Source organism: Myodes glareolus, chromosome 4 (assembly GCF_982192425.1).
Source record: "Myodes glareolus chromosome 4, mMyoGla1.1, whole genome shotgun sequence".
Classification (NCBI taxonomy): Eukaryota; Metazoa; Chordata; class Mammalia; order Rodentia; family Cricetidae; genus Myodes; species Myodes glareolus.
In genome coordinates, this window is record NC_142029.1 from 64,571,155 (window position 1) to 64,595,488 (window position 24,334).

General features: G+C 44.1%; 1 protein-coding gene across 1 annotated transcript in view; it reads right to left on the reverse strand.

Annotated features, from left to right (window-relative positions):
- Col6a6 (collagen type VI alpha 6 chain) overlaps positions 1-24,334 on the reverse strand; it is a 156,636-nt gene that overhangs the window by 71,541 nt on the left and 60,761 nt on the right. The window contains exons 7-15 of the mRNA XM_087905507.1: positions 23,377-23,952; positions 19,315-19,884; positions 12,132-12,475; positions 11,964-12,042; positions 5,606-5,760; positions 3,685-3,777; positions 2,382-2,435; positions 943-1,014; positions 831-857 (exon numbers count right to left, since the gene is read on the reverse strand). Coding sequence (XP_087761633.1) covers positions 831-857; positions 943-1,014; positions 2,382-2,435; positions 3,685-3,777; positions 5,606-5,760; positions 11,964-12,042; positions 12,132-12,475; positions 19,315-19,884; positions 23,377-23,952 — 1,970 coding nt within the window. The remainder of the gene's footprint in view (positions 1-830; positions 858-942; positions 1,015-2,381; positions 2,436-3,684; positions 3,778-5,605; positions 5,761-11,963; positions 12,043-12,131; positions 12,476-19,314; positions 19,885-23,376; positions 23,953-24,334) is intronic.

The window sequence follows — 24,334 nt, forward strand, 5'->3', positions numbered from 1 at the left end:
CCAACCACTCAGTGCTAATGAAGTCATGGATCTTGGAAGGAAACCAACAACCATTTAGTTAAACCAGCATACTCCCTAACAACAATCTAAACATTTGTCCTTATACCACAGATAAATGTAGTCCTAACCCCTCCCTCACATCAAGGAAACTTCTCCCTGTAGCTGACAGAAGCCACTATAGAAAGTCACAATCAATCAAAATGCAGAGTTTTTGAGCATAGTCCTAATGGATACATCTACAAAACACCACTGCACTCAAGGCCCAGGGAACATTGTGGGAGAGGGTGAAGAAAGATTGTAAGAGCTAGGAGATCAGGGAGTTTGCTGTGAAACTGTCTCCTCATAGGGCCAGAAGCTACTCTCCTAAAACCTCACCAATATGACTACCTAAACATGAACTGAACAAGGGCAGCAACAATAAAAATGTCAAAGTGGATGGGAAAGGCCCAAATCCTACACAAAGAACTGCAGTCAACTAAGGAATGCTGAGCAGGAGAAAGAGTCTTCTCCAGGGAAGAACACGGCAATTGGCTATCCAACACTGAATGACCAGCCTGAAAACATATGTATGAGTAACACTATACAGACTGAGTGGGTTGCTTTTATATGCATGTACATATATGCATGCAATAACAGTGGGGAAAGAAGTGAATTTGAAAGAGAAAAAGGAGGGGTATGAGAGGGTTTGAAAGGAGAGGAAAGATAGAAATATTGGAATTATAATATCAAAAATTAAAAAAAGAAAATTTAATGAAATGGCCAGTACCCCCCCCCCAAAAAAAAAATAAAAGAAAAGCAAGCAAGCAAGCTACATGGGCCTGGCACCATACCTCTTCTCCACTGAGTCCTCTGGCTCCCTGTTAATAGAAATGACAGCCATATGAGTATGGGAAATGCAATCAACCGCCAAGATGACATCACGGGGTCTTATCAAATCCTCACCTTAGGCCCCTTGCTGCCAAAACATCCCTTAGTACCTTGTTCTCCCATTGGTCCAGAGGCTCCTCTTTCTCCCTGAAGAAAAATGGAAAAGCACAAATCCAGATGAGTGTGTACTTCTATGATCTGGGATCTGTCTGGGATACTTGACAAATTATTTTGTTTTGTTTTGTTTTATTTTTAAGAAGACATCTGGCTATTCATGACTTACATTCCAGAACTCCAGCCAGGACTCAAGAATGGAAGTAAATCAGAACTACAATGATGACAGCCCTTTGCTTTGGATGCCACCTGCTTATTGCCTGGGTGGAGCTTCCCTTTCCCCAGGTGGCCACCACATTGTTCCCTTTTAACCTCCTTCACATGTGTGTTCATTCTGCCCTCAGCCAAGATTCCAGGACTCTTTGAGCGGTCCCTGTGACTTTAAGACTTTGACCTATGACCTTGGTCTGAGCATCACCGATGATGCTGCCTGAACAGACCAGCCACTCGTATGTTTACCATCAGTGTCCACTATCTGGACACAAGTCCGTCTTCTCCAGGGGACTTCTGCAGTGTCCTGGATTCCTGCCATGCTGACCAGGTGGATTCCTGCCATGCTGACCAGGTGCCAGGTTGCCAACGCTCAGTCCTTGGACTCCACGTTGTCCTTGAACTCACGGTTCTCCCTTCCCCTTCACAGTGAAATGCAATTTCCCAAATGCTTTACCCAGAGAAACTCATTGTCATCCTTCAAGTATCTGCCTAACTATGACCCCTCATTTGCAGCATTTTCCTCTTCTTGGAGGTCTTTAAGCCATTACATTCCTGGTCTTGCTCAATACCGTTGCCTCCCCCTGCCTCTACGTGACCATGTGTAGAGCAGTGTGACAGTTACCTTGTTTGTCTTCTCACCATGTGGACGGTCCCTAACGTAGGAGCCATCTGCGCTTGTTTTCTATGTTTTTCTCATTTCCGGGACGCTCGCATGGGGTGCACTTATATAGGAATGTGTGTATCAATGTCTTTTGCAAACAATGAAGTAAATAGTAAGAAGCCTCAATATGTATTGTCAGATGAATGCATGACTGGATACATGGAAGGAAAAGAGAGAGGGAGAAGGAAGGAAGAAAGGGGAGGAAAGGAAGGGAGGGAAAAGCAAAGAGGAAGGGCTCCTGATAAACGATGAGGTGAGTTGGTTTAATTCTTACAAAATGGCCTGGGCATATGGCAGGGATGCAGTGTCGATGGTGAAGACGTTACCTTTCACACCCAATTCACTGTGCAGTGTAGGGGGTAAGTCAAAGCAAGGAGGTATGGTCATAACCAACAAGGAGACTTGACACCCAAGCACAAGGAGGCTCAGGAGAGAACAGAGATGCTGCATCTGAACCCCCCGACTGGTCTTTGTTTTCCTTCTTAGGTTTGTAGGAATAAGAAAGCAGTAAAAGGTCGTGACTTACAGCAGTGCCCTCTTCTCCCAGGTAGCCATCACTGCCTTTAAAACCTGGGGGTCCCTGGAAAAAGGAAAGGAGAAAACATGAGCACCCCGCAGACTGGCCAGGGAGAGACATCAGAGCAGGTCCACCCCTCTGAGGGCAGACTCCATGTGCAATGCAAGAAAGAGCTTGAAAATGTCCCTGACCTTCCACCTCAAGCTAGTGGTGGTTACACAAACAAAAAGAATTTTCATACAAGCCTCCAGATATTCCAAAGGGTGTGTGTACATATCTGTGCATGTGTATGTACATGGGGGAGCTGTAGATGTAGATGGAAGTACATGAATATATGCATGTATATGAATATGTGCATGTATGTATGCGGGGTGGTAGCTATGTATGTGTATGCATGAGTATGAACACGTGCATGTCACACGTGCGTACCTGTGCCAGCACACCGTCTCTCGCTGCCTCCAGGAATACCAACAGAACTGGCATTCCTCTTTAGGCAAATATACTTGTTCTTGACAGACCAAAATTATCCTTTTAAGCAAAACATTTTTTTTCTCCTTTTTAGGACTTATTGCTACACATAAAAAAACAGACCACACACATTTCCTTCTTTTCTGTTTTTTTGATACATTTTTAAATTTTACCGTTCTCCTTTTATGAAGTCCAAGCATTCTAGAAATAATTAATCCAAAGCTTCCTTCAGTAACATGATTCTGGTGATAGGAGAGCCGTACTGTTATGCATGGGGGCCAGATATCCAAGCCAGATGTAGAGTAGCAGTATTGAAATCATTAAATGTGTCCCATAGTGTGTTTGTGCATATTTGAACACATCCTAACGTCTAAAACAGTATGTTCACGCAAGGATACATGAGCATATACATCTGGGGATGTCAATACTGTCACATCCTTTGCTATGACAGACTGACCTGAGTTTGACTTTCAGCAGACTTGATTTGGATGTCACTGCCAAGGTTAAAAAGGGAAGTGAGTTACTGGTGTGACCCTTTCGTCACTCGGCCTGAGGATGACTCGGCTCTTCTGCCTTGCTATTGCTACTTGAACACTGGGCCTGTTGAGGATCCTGATGACTGTGTCTCCCCCAAACCCCCAAAGAACTTCCAAACAACTCTAACTTAGAAGATCAAGGAAAATGGCAACTATCTAATCTGACATGGGAACAGAATAGCACCATTGTCCGCCTCCTCCAGAGGCTCGGTCTGGCAGGTAAAGCTTCTCCATGTCTACCCCAACTCGTATCTGAAAGGGTTGCTGCAGTTCAAATGATGGGAACCACAAGTCTGAGGTAAAGTCACCTTTTTCCCTGCTGAGCCCGGATCCCCCATGGCGCCGTCCCCTCCGGTGCACTTGCAGAGCAAACAGCAGCAGGTCCTTTCTGCAACATTGATCTTGGGGAACACAAGGATAATTATGTTTAGTGGCATTGATTCCCCAATCCCACACATGTACCCCACTGTGGGGTTCATGGTAGCAAGAGCTTTGTCAAGGCTAAGATGGCCAATTCTACCTTTTCTTCCAGTCCTGACATCTTTTCCCTATGAGAAATTCCTGACCAACTCAAAAGTGTCTGACTTTGCAGATGGTCTCATTTCAGCCTTGGCCAGGTTACTGCACATGAAATGATCAATGGGGTTGCTTCTTGTCAACACACCTTACCCCAACTCTTTAAATAATTTATTTAATTTTTTTAATGTGCATTGGTGTGAGGGTGTCAGATCCCCTGGAAATTGAGTTACAAACAGTTGTGAGCTGCTATGTGGGTGCTGGGAATTGAACCTGGGTCCTCTTGAAGAGCAGTCAGTGCTCTTAACCACTGAGCCATCACCCCAGCTACCTTTCCCTCTCTCCAAATCCTGGCCCACATGCTTTGATCAGCAAAATCAATGCATGCTGCTTTCTCCTGGCTCCATTTGTAAACTCTCAGCTTGTCAGCAGAGTCGAACAGTGTGCTCTGAAACACTGCTTGGAACGGAGTCCCTTGGAAACACATCCAGGAGAGTTTGATGGGACTTCGGAAATGTCAACTGCTTGCCAACATTTTAGAAGCATTTGCTACAGAGGGTGTGAGTACAAGAACGTTCCTTTTGTGTCACGGCCAAAGCAAACTTATTGTATATTTAAAACGTGAGGGAACTTCACCCTGGACTTACTTTGACATCTCCTGAATACCTACCACAACGTTTATTTATTTATTTGTTTTGCAATTGGCCCAGCAGATTCATTTTTTTTTAGGAAAATTCAGTTTGCAGTAGATGCTATACTTCATTTTCATGGGGGAAAAACAGCCCTTCTTTGGAAAGTTTTCTGATATACTTAGTAAGGATGCCATAAATTATAAACAAATTCATTCTAAATCATTAACCACTCATTAAAGTAAAACAGCAATGTGCTACAGACTTGGACTTGGTAATGCTCACACTCAGGCTTGATCCTTTGTATATTTCTGAAATAACGTGGTGAGGATGCATCATATCTGGGTATGAGGTTGTAAAACAGAGCAGAGCACAAGGGTCTGGCAGTGTGGAGACAGCCCAAGGAAATTGCTCACTCAGAAAGTCCACCCGTGAGGCCCCACACCCTCGTTCTTCCCCCACACTCAGAGCAGGCTGCTGTTGCTCTGCTTGAACTCCACACGCAGCAGGCTGTCACTTACAGGCTGTGCTGCAGGGAAAGAGCACCTTGAACATTAGAGTCACCATACACTGTGATGTTCAGAGCTGCAGGGAACCCGAGAAGCTGCTGGTGGAGCTAACGGCCCTGGGGTCTGCTCGTAACTCATCACTGTGATGCTCAGAGCTGCATGGAACCTGAGAAGCTGCTGGTGGAGGGAACAGCCCGGGCCTGTTCATAACTCAAGCTCATCTTAGTGTCCTAGCACGCACGGTTGTGATCCAGCCAGTACGGCCAGTGCTGGCTAAACGTTTCCTTATTTTTTTCCTTGCTCTTCCTCTCACTACCTCTTTTGTTCCAAGTGCATCGGCTGAACATGCTTTGAGCTACACTACTATATAACACTTCAAACATGTTCTCATTTAGGCTGAATTCATAAAGGCCCATAGCATCTTTACTTTAAAGGTCAGTATTAGTTCACACCAATATCCATCAATATTAAACTGGCATATGAGATAACCGAAGTCTTAAACTATTAGGGGTAAGACTAGAGCCCAGCAGTGGGACATCTGCTCAAACCCTCCAACTTTTGCTGTGTTAACTTACTAGTTGCTTTGACAGCTGGCTCCCAAGGTTCCTCATACCGATTGTGAACTGGGTTCTGTACTCAAATCCTTTCCCAAACTCAATGTAGAGAAGGTCAGCCAGGTCACTGGTATCGGCAGCTCCGTCCACAGCAATGGTTATAAGGGCATTCAGGCCTGTTGAACATATTCTCCAGGTGAAGTGGGCTGGGGTCACTTAAATCATTCAGCGTATTTAAATGACTAGCCTCGGCAAACAGTTGCTTTCTGTTGTCCACGCCCTTCAACCCCAGGACACAATGCCAGCAAATAATAGCACAACCGTTAAGAGACTCAAACTGGAGATGAAGGGGCAGGTGTAACAGGACTTCACAACAACGTTATGAAGTGAGCCGCTGAGCTAACCAAAGGCCCACACAGCTTGCTACAGTACAGAGGCATTCATGCATCCAGAAAGTGAACACTCTACAGTTTTTATCCTATGTGCAATATTCTTAAAGTCACAATGTCAGAATCACCTGGAAACATCTCAGAAATACAGACTTTCCTGAGGTATATACCCATAATGGCTAGTATCTTTCAATAAAATACAGGTTGCACAGGATCAATTCCAAAGAGAAATATAGGATCTTAATCCATATCTACTGACCTCAAATCCGTATTTCAACAAAACCTCCAGGCAGAGAACTTGCTTAGTATGTGTGAGGGGACCTAAGTTCAAGCCTTAGTTCTCTGAACAACAAAAAAAAAGCAAAAGAAAACACACACACACACACACACACACACACACACACACACACCAAAAATGGGTGTTTATGGGCAGGAGAGACAACTCAGCAGTCGAGATCACTGGCTGCTCTTGCGAGGATCTGGGTTCGGTTCCAAGAATCCACATGGTGCCTTGAAACCACCTATCAGTCCGGCTCCTCTTCTGGTCTCTGAAGACCCCTGCACACATGTGGTACACATAAACTAAGGCAGGCACAGGCAACACACACACACACACACACACACACACACACACACGTATACAGACAATAAAACGGATGCTTTCAATGACCTCAGAAGGAACTGACGCTCCAACTATAACTTTCAGTGGGAGCAAATGACAATCACTGAGGCAGGGTCTCATAAGTCTTAGAATTTTATAGATCAGAATATTTCAAACAGAATTCTAGGGTTGAGGGTAGGGTTGCCAATGGCTGGTTATGAAAACTGAGAATTAAATAACCCTGGCAGTCATCCTGGCTGACGGTTACGTTAGTGTTCTTTAATAGCTGTCGTGTACCAGGAAGAGTTACATAATTCACATGCATTATCTTATTCGTGCCCCGTAGGTGTTCAGATGTGATTACAACCATATTTCACAGACAAGAAAACTGAAGAGTAGAGAAGTTAAATCCTTGACTTACTACACACTTCAGGTTTTCATGGGGCCTAATTCCTAAGCCTTACCCACAAGGACATTGTACCCAAAATGTGCTGAAGACAGAATCACGGAGAAGAGGGTAGCTCTCTACTTCTTCATTCGCTGATGGATGTGTGAGGCACTATCTGGATGGGATGTGGAGACTAAAATCCCAGAGTAGATAAAGAAATATTCAAGGACCTCATTGCATCAAGGGCCCTTCTTAGAGAAGTCCATACTCTGGTTTGAGTGAAGAGGATGAAAGGAGCCCTCTCAGGCGGCTCGGATTTGAGGAGAGGCAGCCAGAGTGGTTAACAACAGGAAGAAAGGTTCAAGAGTCGGATGTCCAGCTTGCTCCGGTTTGTCTGGGGCTTTTCTGGTGTCAGCCTTGTAAATTCCTGACCTGTCCCAGACAAACTAGGGCACTGGGTCACCCTTTTAGACTAAGCACGAGGGGAAAGTCTGTGGGGCGGACAGGGACAGCGACGCTAGGCAGCTAACTGGGCTTTGGTGGTGGGGACGGCATGCTTCTGGATCTAGTTAGAAAAGAAAAGTCTTTGCCCATCTGCTTTTCCTTACACGTTCAGAAAATGTAAAATGTGAGCGTTACGAGATCCATGGGATAGTGACATGTCGGAAATGTGCACAGAACTGTTATTTAAGAGTATTCTCAGAATTGGAGTGTTCAGTACTCCTCCCTTCAGACACATTCAATAAATGAGTCCCACAGCCTCCCTAACAATGTCTTCTACGAGCCAAGAAAGAAAAAGCTCCAAACATTGTGAGAATAAAGAATGCCTGAGAAAATTCTAGGGCATTTGACTTTTAAATCGTAGTGAACTAACTCAAGCCCAGTCTACATGCATAAATTATAGAGCCACACCCACTGTCATTATTTTCTCCACTTTTCCTGTCGCAGGATGACTGTCTAATCTGTATGATATAAGTGACCTTGAACTAAATCAGCCTCCTAGGTCAGCAGATCGTCAATGAAAGTATCAGGGAAGCCAGGGACAAGGGTCTTCCTTGTCCATTTTGAGAGCCTTGTGATGCTCTTAAGAGGATGCTACCCCCACCATTCCTTTGTTCCTTTATCAAAGAGTCTAAATATTTCTGAATATATATCTTCTGAAGTTGATACATGTAACAGGCTTTCTTTGGGGCCATCAATCAGCTTCCAAATCATGACATGGGGACTCATTATTAGTTATGAATGTCTGGCCTTATCTATGCTCATTTCTAGCTAATTCTTAAAGCTTAAATTAACCTGTCTCTTTTCATCTACATTTTGCCTTGGGGATTTTTATCTTTCTTTCATTCTGTATGTCCTATTCCATATCTGTCTGACTGGTGGCTGCCTGGCTGGCCTTGGCCATCTCCCTCATTCTCCCGAGCCTAGATTCCTCTTCCTACTTAGTCTCTCTGTCAGTACCACCTATCCCTCTCCTGCCTAGATACTGTCTATTCAACTTTTTATTAGACCAATCAGGTGCCTTAGGCAGGCAAGGTGAAACAGCAACACATCTTTACCTAATTAAGCAAATGCAGCATAAGCACATTATGCTGCATTAATAATGCTGTGTTAATGTAACACATCATTAAATAAATGTAACATAAACAAATGTAACATATTTTTGTCTAGTTAATGTAATATTCCATAATAAATACAAATTTCCTATGCTTTCTCTGGGAGATGAAGACAGAATGGTCTTAGAGTTCTAGACATTTCTAAGTGTTTCCCAGAGGACACTTTAACACCACAGGCAAGAGATATATTCCCCCCACAAATACACACATGCATACGTGCGAGCGCGCGCGCACACACACACACACACGGAAGGTTGAAATAATTAAAATCACAAGGATGACAACAAAACTGTCCTCTCAAACTAGGTGCCCCAAACACCCCTAGACAAATGTTAGCCAATCAGGTCCTGAACCTTAGAAATCCCTTACCCCCACCTTTATGACTATAAAAACCCAACTCTAACTGAACTCAGGGCTCTCTGATTATTCCAGTATGTTGGACATGCAGAGAGACCAAGTTTGCAAACTTGTATAAAATAAAGGTTCTTTGCTTTCACATAAAAAAAACTAGGTGCCCCAAAGTCTTATCCTTAATTAAAATCTGTTTAGAACTCAGAAACAAAGACCAAGATTGGATAGAATAAAGACAGTTTCTGGCCAACCCACATTAGTGAACCCAATAGGCAGGCCCTGTACTAGATCAGGCTCCCTGGAAGCAGACCCTGATGTACGGTTTGGATACATACAACATGTTGAAAAGTCCTCAGAAGAAAGGGGGTGAAGAAAGGACAGGGCAGTACCCAAGCAATACCCTAGCTTTGACTTGACCTCAGAGAGTCCTGGAGCATAGATCACAGCCTCCATGTCATTGACACACACCAAGGTCCAGCTCCTTATACTGCCCAAGAAAGAGGGAAGTGACTTTCTGGGTGAGGGAATTCCTATGGGCCAATAGCAATTCTTCAGAGACTACATAGCTCTGATTGGCAGGTGGGTGATCCTGACAACAAAGAATATGTGAGTGTGAGAGCAGTGCCCACTTACGGGAAACTGGTCCTGATTCAGAACATGTGGTTACTTTTCACCTCTACTGACCCATATCTTAAATCAATAAGTCAGGAGGGCTGTTGGTTCTAAAAGCTAAATGCTTGGCTCCAGAACTTTGAGGCTGCATGACCATCATGGCTGGTTCTTCTGTGGTCTAAAGGAAAGAATTACAAAACCCCAGCACACAAGGAAACTTGTCCAAAAATGCTTGCAAGTCTGGAAATGATTAGTGTCAGGAGGAAGCCATCCAGCACTCATGTTCCTTGGCCACTTGTTCCTGTTCACTGCCATGTGACAGAAGTAGCAATGTTGACAACATGCGGGGAGATGGGAAGGAGCTGCCTCCAAGAAAGACTCAAAGAACACACACAGTAAAAGAAGGTGAAGCACAGAGCCCTGGTCAGTGTGCTGTTTTATACACATGGACCATGAGAGGCAATGAGAGATCAAAATGCTCCAAGGGGACAGCCATAGCAGGAAAAAAGCTGCGCTGTTTTAAAATGCCGGCTTTCTGGCCTGTCCTGCCAGGACAAACTCTGACTCTTGCAGGCAGGCAGTCCGACTGAGTGTGGTCTGTAAGCAGAATGATGCAGCTTGCTTGCTGGCAGGGACCTTGAAATGGCATAGAGTTGTGGCAGTAAAAATGGCTCCAGCGGTACCTCTGCCATGAGGCTGGAAAGCTAAGGAATGGGCTGGATTTAGCCGTCAAAGCCACGGCTTTCATCCTCTCCTTAAAGACTCCTGTAGTCAGAAAAAAGAGAGATATATAGTAAAAGATTCAAAGTTAAAGAAAACCTCTAAATGGTTTACAGTGTGTTAAAAATATATGCAAGCTAAAGGTTAAAGTCATTAAAAATAAAAAAAGAAAGAAGTAGGGTGTGGTGATACACACCTTTAGTCCCAATGCCTGGGAGGCAGAGGTAGATTGACCTCTTTGACTTCAAGGTGTGGTAGCACACGCCTTTAATCCCAATGCCTGGGAGACAGAGACAGACAGATCTCTGTGAGTTCAAGGTGTGGTAGCATACACCTTTAATCCCAGCACTGGGGAGGCAGAGACAGAGGGAACTCTGTGAGTTCAAGGACAGCCTGGTCTACAGAGTTATTCCAGGATAAACATATATACAGAGAACCTGTCTCAAAAAACCAAAAGTTAAAAGTAAAATTAAAAGAAATAGAGGTTGAAATAAAGCCACACAAAGATGGAAAATATACAGAGAATCTTGATACTGTATCCTATTATGCTCTCTTTAAATTGTTTGAATGCTGAGCAAGGAGCAACAGCTGCTAAAAGATATTTGTTTATAAATGCTGCTGAATTAATCCAAGATAGGTATTTTGAAAATACCTTGGCTTCAAAACTGAAGTCAAAAGGTATGTTACTTTGGAGAAGAGATTTTGCTTTTGTTTCCACAGAAAATGAGAGGCTGTGGATTCATTCTGAGTTAAGAAAAATCCAGTTTGACCAAGGGAGACCACCCGAGAAATCTCCAGTAGGAATAGATGGCCTGGATACAAAGTTCTACATCCAGAACTGATTCAGGATTGCTGCCTGCGGTGATTAAGACTCACAGGATATTCCAGTCAGGACTTGATGATAATTTTATTTAGTTCCCCATAAGATTATCAGCATCTCCAACCAGCAGGAAGTAGCCTGAAATACTACGCCCACATTCCCAACAAATGGACTATGGGTATTTTCCTTTGTTTAAAAAAAAAAAAAGAGGGAAATGGTGTGGGAGAATTGTCTGTATTCTGTCAATCATGTATTTGAATAAAACGCTGATTGGCCAGGCAGAAAGTATAGGCGGGTCAACCAGACAGGAAGTAGAGATGGGGCGATGAGAACAGGAGAAGGCTAGGAAGGAGGAAGCGCATTCTGCCATTCCTGCCCAGACCATTGGAGAGGCAACATGTGAGCTGCCAAGCTGAAAAAGGTACCAAGCCATATGGCTAACATAGATGAGAATAATGGGTTATTATAAGCTATAAGAGTTAACAAGAAACCTGAGCTAATGGGCCAATCAGTTTATAATCTTATGGAGTTCTGTGTGTGATTTTCTTTGGGGTTTGCTGACTTGTTGGGGTGTCGGGTGGGACAGAAACCCCAACAAGCCGGCCCCTCATGTTACAGACATGCTTGCCAAATTCAGGGTCAGTAACATACCTGGAAATAATAGAGTTGAGTGCTGAAATGACAAAATGAATGAGCAGCCAGGCATAGTGGTTCATACCTGTAATCCCAACACTCAAGAGATTAAGAAGAGGACTGCCCTGAGTTTGAGATCAACCTGGGTTACATAAGATGCTCCAGGCTAACCTGGGCTACAAAATAAAATTCTATCTAAAATAAATAAAAATAGTTAACCCCTTTCCTACCCCTCCCTCAGTTCAGTACCTTCCTTTCTGAGGTCATCAGATTTCTGTTCAAGTTTTTCAATATCATCATCCATTCCATCTGAAAACAGAAGGACCACCTAGGGTAGGTTTTAGAAAAATGAGGGAAAAATTAGCAGAACGTTTACTGAAAAACTGCAGATCAAAGTGCGAACTAACTCCATCTTACCTTTCCTCGGGCAGCCGACTTATTCTGAAAAGTGTCCCACAGAGAGCTCAGCAGGTTTGTGTTGAGGCGGGATGGGCCGGTCACGGTCACACCTTGCAGGCTGCTCAGTATGTTGTCGCTGTAGATCTCAAACTTGGAGGGGTATTTTTCCACAGCGTTTGTCACTTGAAAAGCGATGCTCACCTGAGTCTCCGTGCCTACCTCGCAGCTCACCCCGTTGAGGGAGCTGATGGCACGTAAGATGTCTTGGAGGTAGGCCTCCATCCAAGGCTGACTTTCGAGCAAAGTCTGCCCCCTCTGCTGACTTGAGATATCAAATCCAACCACGACATCCACAAAACAATCTGGGATGCAAGGGGAAGAGTCTCTTGTTAGGATGAACACCACACTAGTGTGATTCTGACGCATGTCTGATTCTAGGGGCTAAGAAGTCCAATTTCTATTCTAGGTAGAAAGTAGGAAAACAAGGAAAAGCATGGAGCAGGGAAAAGTCACAAACTCATTCTTCAATGACCTGTAAAATAATAAGACTATTTTTTTTTCAGTTGGAATTGAATCTGGATGATTCTCCGACAACTAAAGTGCTAAATGATTCTATTCTGGCCATTAAAAACACATTGTAATGTACTCAGTCTCTTAAGTAACTCTAAGGCATCTTGTGGAAATGGCAGTAATCTAAAACACATTCCTATAGCACTACTTAACAACTGAGGTCATTGACAAATATTAAATTATAATAGGAGTGAGAGAAAAGTAAAAACATTTGAACAGAGAAAGTCATTCAGGAGCAAAAAAAGGCACACTGGAAAGTTGGGATCATTTATCTTTCTAGAAGCATTGAGTCAATTTTGATCATCTTTAATATCCACCCAGAGAAGAAATCAATATAAAAGGAAGGGAGAAAGGAAGCAAGGGAGGGAGGGAGGGATGGAGGGAGGGAAGGAAGGAAAAACTGTTGAAATCTTTCTTAAGTCCCCCAGGTGAAGAGACCTGGCAATCCAGTTATTCAACTTGTCCATGCCTTTAGGAGTCAGGCGTCTGGGGAGCCAAGACACTGCCATTCGGGATTCTAAAGCCTTGGAGTGGTAGTGCATTTAAAAGTCTTTGCTGTTATCTTATTAACTCCAGGGAAGTTTCAGCATCGAAGATATTTGGATGGGCTTGATATTTTAAGCTGAGCTCCCTAAAGGCGGATAGTTTGAGAAGGATAAAAATCTAACGGCACGTGTGCTTTCTTTCAAGAATGTCTGAGCTGTTTAACTCGCTCCAACTTTTTCCTGCCTTCTCAACACATGGAGTTTGGTACTAAAAACAAATTAAAAAGCTGAAAAAAAAGTTTATATACTTTGTTTAAATCAGCAGTTTTCAGATTTTGTGTGTGTGTATGTGTTTATGTGTGTCTGGCATCTAGTATGCCAAAAATATGGTCTAACTCCCTCATGTTTAATTAAAATTGGCAAATGATTCCATAATATCATAATGGAACAGAACTCGGTGAACAAGTCCAGGCCAAGCAGCCACATGACTAAGTGTAATGGGGAATGAGAAGCTGGGAAGGGAATTCTCATGTATTGGCCCAGAAAGATCTGTGCCTGAGAAATTTGGGGAACTGGAGTCTTCCATGAGGAGGCTTGCTTCAAAGGGAATTTGCCAGTGGTGACTTAAACTCACGGGAGGCAGAGATAGTTTGAGAAGTGGGCTAGGCAGGATAAGGTTGATTTTCAGAGGTCATGAAGAATTAAACTAGGGTCACTTTTTTTAACCACAAAAAACCGAGATTATATGTCTGAAAAAAGAATACAAAAGAGCAGACTCAATGGGATAGTCATACTCCTGTCTGTCCTGCCAGGCCCCAAAGCTGATACTAATTATCTGATTCTTTTATTTGTCAAGGTCTTTATTTAGAGCTGATGGTAGCATATTCTTAGTATGAAAAAATCCTGTTTGGGGGCCAGTGAGGAGGTGGGAAAGGTACTTTCTGCCAAGCCTGATGATCCAAGTTCAATTCCCACAATCCACATAGCCGAAGGAAAGAGCCGACTCCCGCGAGTTGTCCTCTGACCTCCACATGCCTGTGGCACACGTGCCCCACCCTCAAATGCACACAATAAATAAATCAGGGGGGGGATAAAGACACTGTTGCAGGCTGAGGTACATTAATAAGATTCAGCAGTGGTGGTCCTAAAGAAACTATCTCAGTGAGAAAAATGGGCTCAGTTGTTGGATGAAAGAGGAAAGACTTTACTTGTGGGGGGCATTTCCACGCAGCTGCTCCTTGTTTTCCATTTTGAATCATTGTGCCCCGTGAGACTCTTAACCGTGCCCAGGATTTATGAAGGGGAAAATAAGACTCAAATGGTAAATGTGTTCAGCATGTTTTATGCAGGAGTGGATCGATGAGACTGGGGTGTCGCTCAGTGGTCCTTGCCTAGCATGGATGAAGCCAATCCTCTGCACCCAGCACCAAACTGAAACCCCCCAAAAAACAAGCCAAGCGAATGTCCAGATCGAAGCCTGGTTAACTTTAAAACACACCAAACTACTAACTGACCTCTGTGGTTGGAGGATTTTTTAACTTCAGAGCAGGCATCCCATAATATCCTTGTGCATGCCTTTGAAGCTTTATCAGGGCCTAGGCTAGCCTCACCAGCCCTCAGCTCATAGGCTGGCTTCAAAGCCTTACATACTTGTTTGCTGGACTAATGACTTCAAGTTTATCTTAAGAGCACTTTATCTTTTCATATCCATGCTTGTTTCCTTACTTTTAAAAAAGGCTTTAAATGTATTTGTTTATGGGGGCACGGCATGGGGGTGAGGTCAGAGGGCATGGCATGGGGGGTGAGGTCAGAGGGCATGGCATGGGGGGTGAGGTCAGAGGGCAACTTGCAGTGCTCATTTCCCTCCTCGAGCCATGTGGGTTCCAGAATGGAGCTCAGGGTGCCAGTTTGGGGGCAAGTGCCTCTCCTGGCAGAGCCATCTCGTTGGCATAGCAACTGCTTCTTTTAAAAATAACTTACTACTTGGGAGTTAAGATTCCCATTTTTAAACTTTCTCATGCACTCAAGTAAAAACTAGAGTGTTCGAAGATAATTTTCTACCTAATAATTTGAAATGAGCATCTCTTGTGAAATAGAAAATTAATGGAGAAGATTTGGCTGGAATAACCAGACACATTCCAAAGTCAGAGCACTGTCTAAAGTGAAATGCAGGAAGACAGCGCCCCCTGACCAACTTCATGACCTTCAAACCTTTGACCTATCCATTGGGTTCTTATAAAAGGTGTGGGGCTGGAGCTTGGGAAAATACTTTTGGAGAGAATTGTTGATGTACTCTGAACTTTCTCCCACACACAAAGAGAAGAAATTTCTTCTTTAATTCAAGAGAAAGAGGCTCAAAAAAGTAGCTTCAAGTTAACTTAAGCCTAGAAATTCAAGGAGCAAGCCCCAGGGTTCCTGCAAAAGAGGAACAGTCATTTCCAGGACTGTGCATTCTGGACTTGCTGTTGTGGCCTTAGGAACTGGTAGAAGGAAGCAGTAAAAGGAACTGTTTCAGGATCCCCAGACCCTCTACTCAAGAGGAGGAGCAGGGAGAGCTCAGAAAAAAAAGCCAGAATCATCTCCAGATGTTCAGGGGCTAAGAAAGAGACAGGGACCATCTTGAATCCAGACATACCTATCTCTTCTTGTATGCAAATTTTTCTGTCCCACCTGTCAGCTCCCAAATAACCAAATGGAGACTTATTAATTATTAAAGCTCAGCCAATAGCTTAGATGATGTGAGAATCCCCTTTATGAGATGAATATGCTTTATTTGTAATGGTTATTAAAGAAGCTTGGTGTAGGAGGTTCTTCTGTTCATGTCTTGCTTTCATTGGTTAATGAATAAAGAAACTGCTTTGGGCCTGATAGGGCAGAACTTAGGTAGGCAGAGAAGACAGAACTGAATGCTGGGAAGAAGGGCAGAGTGAGAGACGCCATGGATCTCCTGTCTGAGACAGATGCTGGTTAGAATCTTGCTGGTAAGCCACAGTCACGTGACGATACACAGATAACTAGAAATGGGTTAAATTAAAATGTAAGAGTTAGCCAATAAGAAGTTAGAGCTAATGGTCAAGCAGTGTTTTAATGAATATAGTTTCTGTGTGGTTATTTCGGGTGTAAGCTAGCTGGGAGGCAGGGACAAACAAAGGGCCCCCTCCTCATGTAACAGAGGTTGCTCCGGCCAATGGCTTAGTAAAGCCAGGCAGGAAATCCGAACAGAAATCTTTATAGAGAGAGTAGGCAGAGTCAGAGAGATGCCATGTAGCTGTCAAAGGAGAAAGATACCAGCCACCAGTCAGAACTTTACTGGTAGGCCACAGCCTCATGGTAATATACAGAATAATAGAAATGGGTTAATTTAAGATGTTAAGAGTTACATAGAAATATGCCTAAGCAAGGCCGGGCAGTGGTGGTGCACGCCTTTAAGCCCAGCACTTGGGAGGCAGAGGCAGGCGGATCTCTGTGAGTTCGAGGCCAGCCTGGTCTACAAGAACTATTTCCAGGACAGGCACCAAAACTACAGAGAAACCTTGTCTCAAAACACAAAAAAAAAGAAAAAAGAAAAAAGAAAAAGAAATATGCCTAAGCTAGCCAAACAGTATTGTAATTAGTATAGATTCTGTGTTATTATTCCGGTGTGGGTCACTGGGAAATGAATGAGCAGTCTCTGCCTACACTTAGGTTTGTTTCTAACCAGCTCTTATAACTCAAATTAACCCATTTTTATTCATTACGTGTTGCCGCGTGACTCTTTTCCTGCATCTCTGTTTCCTCTGCATCTGGCTGGTGACTCTTACCTTCTTCTTCCCAGAATCCTCCCTGCTCCAAAAATCTTGTCTAGCTATTAGTCATTCAGCTTTTTATTAACCTAGTCCGAGTGACAAATCTTCACAGTGTACAAAGAGATTATTCCACAACATCTTCTCAAAGGAACAGTTTGGCTTTAGTAAGGATACAGGCGATAGGAAGAAGAAAGATCTCCAAGAATGTTCCTACCCCAGGACCCAACTTCAGGTGTGGGCTACCAAAAAACCAGTGGCTGCCACCTGCCAAGTGCCTCTGAGCGAAATGTTCTGTTTTCTCCCATTCTTCTCTTCTCTCCAGCCCATTCTAGAACGTCCAGAGACCAATGTTAGCAGAAGTAGCGGGACAAAGCCTGACAGAAGGGGTGGTGTGGAAGGTAGGGAACAGGAACAATGGGAGAAATGTCACCCACGTGTGGCCTGGTCTCTGGTGTCAGGTGAGCAGACTGTGGCAGGCTGGAAAAGTAAAACCTTGAATGGAACTTAAGGTCTCATTAGTTACAGTGGGGTAGGCGTATTAATCACTAAGAAAAGATCATTCTAAGGGGAACATCTAGCCCTTATGAATACATTTAATGGGTTAGTGGTAGGCAAAAATGGAGGGTGTTTTGGCCATTCTTGGCTGCCCACGTGACTACATCTGGAATTCACTAAAACCCAAGCTGCTAGACACACCTGTAAGAAATTTTTTCTTAATTATATCATTTGAAGTGGGTAGACCTACTTTTAGTCCAAGTCTTTTGAGATGGGAAGAGCTACCTTTAATCTGGACCACACTTCTTTGGTCCAGTCTCTTTCCTGGACAGGGCAGAAGGGAGGCTCTCTTTCTTCACCTCCTTGCTCTTACCCTTGCTAGCAAGACCATTCCTCCACTGGCATTAGAGCCTTCTTCTTCGGGAAGAAGCCATCTCCCGGATCCCAGCTGAGACATCCAGCCTGTGGACTGAACAACTTCTGGATTCTTGGATTTTGTCAGAGGATAGTCATTGTTGGATTAGCTGGACCACAACCTGTAAACCACTCAAATAAATCCCCTTTCTATATAAAGAGAGATTCATTCTACCAGTTCTGTCCCTCTAGAGAACCCTGGCTGGTACAGGGAAACTTGATGATTCCATGGTAAGTGTCAGGCTTATTGAGAGTCAGGTGTGAATATGCATTTTCTCACAGAAGCCGCACGATGATCCCGGTGTTGCTCAGTCACATTTCACAAAGAAAACATTCAACTCATTTAAAAAATGAAGCAACTTGTCCAAGAAAAGATGGTATGAATCAGGGACCTGAAGTTGTGTCTGCCTCTAAATGAGCCTGTAGCTTTTCTTTCCTTGATTGAAGTCTGCGGTTAATGTTCACCAGGGGTACTGGGATAATCACCAATCCATAGGGTGTCATTAATAAGAAAAAGAAGAGCTATTCTTTCAAGACACTCAACATACCATAAAAATATCATAATGTTCTCTCTCTCTCTCTCTCTCTCTCTCCCCCCCCCCCTCTCTCGTGTGTGTGTGTGTGTGTGTGTGTGTTTATTTGTGTTTGTACATGTGCATGTGCATGTGTGCCTGAATGTGTATATACATGTGTATCTGGAGGCCAGAAGTCAACCTCATGTGTCAACCTCCTGGGTACCACAGAGTTATTTTTGGGACAGAGTCTCACAATGCCTGGAACTAATTTACTAGGTTAGGTTGACTTTCCAGCAAGTTCCAGGGATCCTCCTGTCACCCCGCCTCTCCAGGTCTGGGATTACAGATATATATCACCACATCTGGGTGTTTTACATGGGTCTTGGGGATCAAATTCAGGTACTCATGGTCATTGCATAGAAGCACTCCCCTGATTGAACTCTCCAGCCCCCAAATGTGACCATTAATAAGAAGATATTTATTGACCTCTGTGGTAAATTTTTCTAGTAAAGGTATATAGACCTAGAGATGTTCTCTACATGGGAACTTCGCTGGCACTGTGGGCCTATTGCCAGGCAACGAAAACCCGTCAGGCAGTTCATTTTCTCTGTGACACATTCTGCAACCTTCGAAAGCAGAACAATGTGAACAATGGCCTCTCCCTCACACCTTCCGAAGCCAGGCATCTCTGTTCACCGAAGAGTCATGTTTCCTCTGGGAGACACTGTGAATAGAAGACTCAGGGTCTCTAACACTCTGCTTCTCATTCCATGGCTCACAAAATACACATACTTCATAGCTGTGGAAAAGTTCAAATTGAAATCCAGAGGCACAAATCTAAATCCTCCCAGCAAGCCCAGGGGAGGTAAACAGTTGGAGGAAAATGTCAACGAAGATGGCGGGGGAAATCAAAATGAAGAACTCACTCAATACTTACTGCTCTCACCGCCTGAGGTACAGATGTTGCGAACGATCCTTTTCTTCACCTTCCTCAGCTCGTCGAAGTTGTGCACCGTCAGCTTTTTCTCTGCTGTCCCTGTGATCTGGACCAGCTGCTGGTCGTCCACATCCCCAATGCCCACTGAGTAGATGTCCACACCTTTGTGTCTCAGCTCCTCAGCGGCCTGAGCCACCTCGTCTTGGGACCGGCCGTCTGTGAGGACCAGCAGCACCTGAGGGGTCCCTGCGTTAATCCTGCTGCCCGTGTCCGGCCGGAAGTAGTGCCTCACCTTCCTGAGTGCATCTCCGATACGGGTGTACCCAAAGATCTGCTGAATGCTCTCAATCTGGGAGGAGATCTCCTTCTCCCCTGTGAACGCCCCCAGCAGAAACTCCGATCTGTAGCTGTCGCTGAACTGGGCCACGCCGATGCGCACTCTGTTGAGGCTGACATCAAAGTCTTGAACGACAGATGCCAGAAACTCCTTCATCTTCTGGAAGTCGTTTGGATGGATGCTGTTTGACCCATCCATGAGGAAAACGAGGTCAACCTTTTCGATTTCACAATCTACAGAGAGGAAAGGAAATGAGTTAAGACCAGGAGACTCTTCTTTCTTTAATCTGCCAGGAGTCAACTGAACATCTGCTGCTCTACAGAAATAATATTTTCAGATTGGTTCCTTATCTCATGTTACTCTGTGGTCACATTAATTGAAGAATAAATAAATACAAATGATCCTTTCATAAAGACAGCAGGAGCCATGCACCGCTAACCCATCCATTCCGTGTTTCTCTTGGCTCTGTCTGCTTGGTCTTGCGCCATTTTCTGTTTTGACATGCCAGAGAACTGACAGCAGCGCTATACAAAGGCTTCTCTCCTCATCTGCGATCCCAGTCTAACCTCTCCAGAAGGCCGGGGACAGTAGTAGCACAGCAAACAACATGAACACATACTCGCACCGAGATTCAAATAGAAGCAGATGGTCAGTATTATTAACTTGGCCTCCCTGGGTCCAGTTGGTCCAATAATTTTTTTTTCTGGTTTATTAGGGCAAATTGTTAAGAAGCGTGCTTTCTGCCCTCTGTCTGACTTTTCTATCAGCCTCCTGTCTCTGGTGTATGTAGGCAAAAATAACAACTTAAGAAAAAATGGTTTTGAGCACATAATGTAATATGGTCAGAGATTATCCCATTGCATGATTGTAACAAATACAAAACAAAGAGAACAAGAGAGGCCGTTGCTAATAGATGAGTTATGCCCAGCACACACTCGTCTGCATCTGCCAGCTTTCTGCTAAGCCCTGTCACTTCCTTGAATTTTCAGGGTTATCAACACTGACCCAACTTAATTTTTAAAATTATATGTAAGTGTGTGTAGGGTGTATGTACATTAGTGGGTAGGTATGTACAGCCGAGCATGAAGGCCAGAGGGGACACAAGTTGTTATGGTTTATCCTCCCCACCTTCATCCATTAAGACAGGGTCTCAGGGAAGCTGGAGCTAGGCTGACAGCCAGTGAGCCCCAGTGACCCCCTCATGTCTCAGTCCCCCCATGGAGCAAGGCTGACAGGAACAGCCAGCTTTTTACATGGGTACTGGAGAGTTGAACCCACGTTCTCCTGCTTGTGTAGCAAGTGTCCTCTAAGCCTTCTCCTCAGCCTCAACCTAGCTCTTAGTGTGGTCTCCGAAAAGGCTAAAGGTGGCGGCTTTGCTACAGATGAGAGAAAAGCGGATCCAGCGATTCTTCAGGAGTGGATGAGCTCATGACACTCTGCTTTAGACTTGCATCTAGCAGTCTTTCTTCTTTCCTTTCCTAACAGGGATATTTCAGTCTGAAATTGCAGTTGTCAACTTCCATAGAGAATAAAAGGGCAGACCAAATTTTAGGCATTCGCCATCAAGGAAATAAAGATTTGTCCTTATTTCCAGTAACAAACAGAAAGATTGCTAGTTTTCTAGAGAAAAAGCTAGAGGCTACATTCTAACGAGGGAAATCTCATAACAAACAAACAAAGCCAGGAAAGCTAAATAATTTTGAAAAAGGACTGCACCCACATGTTGGAATTGTGAACCAACAGAAATTCTTCTAATAAAAACGTCTTTATTATTTATTTTTTCAAGCACAAAATTGCTTTTATGTTTTTCTACCTACTAGACTTCCATTTTGAAAAGCAAATTCAATCTCTTCCTGTGAAAGGCCTTAGAAAAATGGCTAAGGTTCTCTTTCACGCTTTTTTGGAGCGGGGAGGAAAAGATGAACTTACATGATGAAGCAGGTCTAGCCTGGAACTCAAGGGTGTAGCCTAGGAAGGCCTCAAACTGCCTTGGCCTGCCAAATGCTAGGACTGTAGATATGCAGCCCCATGCCTAGCAAGATGAAATGTGCAAGATGACAGCTGAATGCATGAACAGCGAATGAGCGTGCACACACACACACACGCGCGCGCGCGCGCGCACATGTACACACACATGCACACAATCATATCACCTCTAGCTGCCAGAATAGAAAGACGGGCAAAGGAAAGGCGGCCGCTGTCTGTCATAGAGCCCTTGGAGCCTGTGCTGAAGTGTTTAATACTCAAGTCTGCTTTTTCAGGGAACTTGGACCATAAACAAAACCAAGAAGAAACCAAGGATATTTGGCCTGAGGAGAGAACAACTTCTGCCCTTACAAGAGGGCAGAGTTGGACTAGGAAAAAAACATTCTGAATGAAGTAACCCAGACCCAGAAAGATGAACATGGCATGTACTCACTCTTAAGTAGATACTAGCTGTAAAGCAAAGGATAGCGAGCCTATAGTCCACGACTCTAGAGAAGCTAAGTAACAAGGTGAACCCTAAGAGAAACGGATATAGGTCCCCCTGGGAAGCAAAAATAGACAAGATCTCCAGAGCATGGTGGTCAGGGGAGAAGGGAGGACAGAAGAGGATGAAAGGAGAAAGGGTGGGGGAGGAGACCTTGAGGGAACAGGATAGTCAGAGATGGGGGAAGGACAGAGATGGAGAACAAGAAAAGAGATATCTTGATTGTGCGAGCCATTATGGGGCTAGCAAGAAACCTAGCACCAGAGAAAATGTCCAGGAATCCGCAAGGATGACCCCAGCTAAGAACCTAAGCAATGGTGGAGAGGGTGCCTGAACTGGCCTTGCCCTGTAGTCAGATTCATGACTGTCTTAATGTCACCATAGAACCATCATCCAGAAACTGATGGAAGCAGAGGCAGTGACCCACAGAGGAGCACTGGACTGAGCTCCCAAAGTCCAACCGAAGAATGGGAGGAGTGAGAATATAAGCAAAGAGGTCAAGACCATGATGAAACACTGTTTCAGTCACCCACTGAAACAGCTTACCTGAGCTAATGGGAGCCCACCACCTCTGGCCAGACATGGGAGGAACCAGCATAGGACCAAACTAGACCACTGAATGTGGGTGACAGTTGCATGGCTGGGGCAGACTGTGTGGCCACTGGCAGTAGCACTAGGATTTATCCCTATGGCTTATACTGGTTTTTTGAAATCTATTTTCTTTGGGTGGATACCTTGCTCAGCCTAGATAAAGTAGGGAGGACCTTGGTCTTTTCTCAAAGCATTGTGTCTTATTCTCTCTTAGGAGTGGATGGGGGATAGGGTGGGGGAAAGGTGGGGAGTGGGAGGAGGGGGGGAGTGGGAACTGGGATAGATATGTAAAATGAAAAAGATAGTTGGTTTTTTTTTTAAAAAAAAGAATTTTTTTTTAAAAGGGGGGAAAAGACACCTAAGTAAATCTATGTTCTAATAAAGAGAATCTTTTCAAAAACAGCAGAGTTCCCAGAATCGGAAGAGCCCAGGTGGAAGGAAACAGAAGTGTTTTCAAATAGTTTTCTCTTGAGGAAAAGGATAAATAAAATACCTTGAAGGACTGTCAAACTCTAAGAGTCTGTAAAGTAGGAAAACCACTTCATAATTTTGGTTCCTTCTCTCCTCCCTAGTAAACTTGTTCCCAAATATGACAGGTTGGTGGTGTCTCACTCATTTGGTCCTATTTTTGATAATTAGGAAGAATTCAATTGACAGGCCTTACCGACTTTTGAAGAGTTACAGACACTGGCTGATACGTCGGAAAATATCCCTTTCAGGCCTCCAAATGTCTCTACAAAGTAGTACTTGTCACTTGAGCCTGCCATGGCTAACAGCTCCCAGCTATTGGCACCAGCAATCCCCACTGCCAGGACGAGAATGCCTTTGTCCCTCAGGGCCTTGGCGGTGGCATTGAGTTTCTCTGCATCATGAGATTCTCCATCCGTGATCACAATGAGGACTTGGGGAACTCCCTTGTGCAGACGGCTGCCCCGGGCTTCAGTGAACATGTGATCTGAAAAGGCCAGGGCCTCAGCAGTGTAAGTATTACCCCCCATGGGCTGGTCATTTTGGAGCACTGAAATCACCTCCAACTTTGTGCCTAGTTCATCCAGATAAAACAGCACTTCTGGGTCATCAGCATACTTAAGAGCTCCAAACCGGACCTGATTTTTGCCCACATCAGCTTTTTTTACCAGGCCGATCATAAAGTCCTTCATGATGTTGTATTCTTGATAGTCAATGCTACCAGAGCTATCGATGACAAACACAACATCCAAAACTTCAATCCGTTTGCATTCTGAAAAAAAAAAAAAGAAAACCATTTGAGATTCACTGTGGGAGGTCCCCCAATTTCCATTTACATGGCTGGTGTTGTCTCTGCAGGAACACACAGATGGTTGACTCTCTGGATAACAAAGATACCCACATGAGTGTGCTGCCCATAATTGGCAGCACTCAAGTAAGCTTTCAGAACAAGGAGAGTGTGGAGTGAAGCCTGTACCACTGTAGGAAGAGATGGAACGGCCATCCCAAAGCCATCAAGAGTATCAGGAATAGAATCTCAACCATTAGACTAAAAAACGGAAAATCATGGCTCTTTATAGACTTTTCCATATAAATGATCCCTTCCACCTATGCTTTTATTTATACAAGCTTATTTTTAAGTTATAGGGATCTTG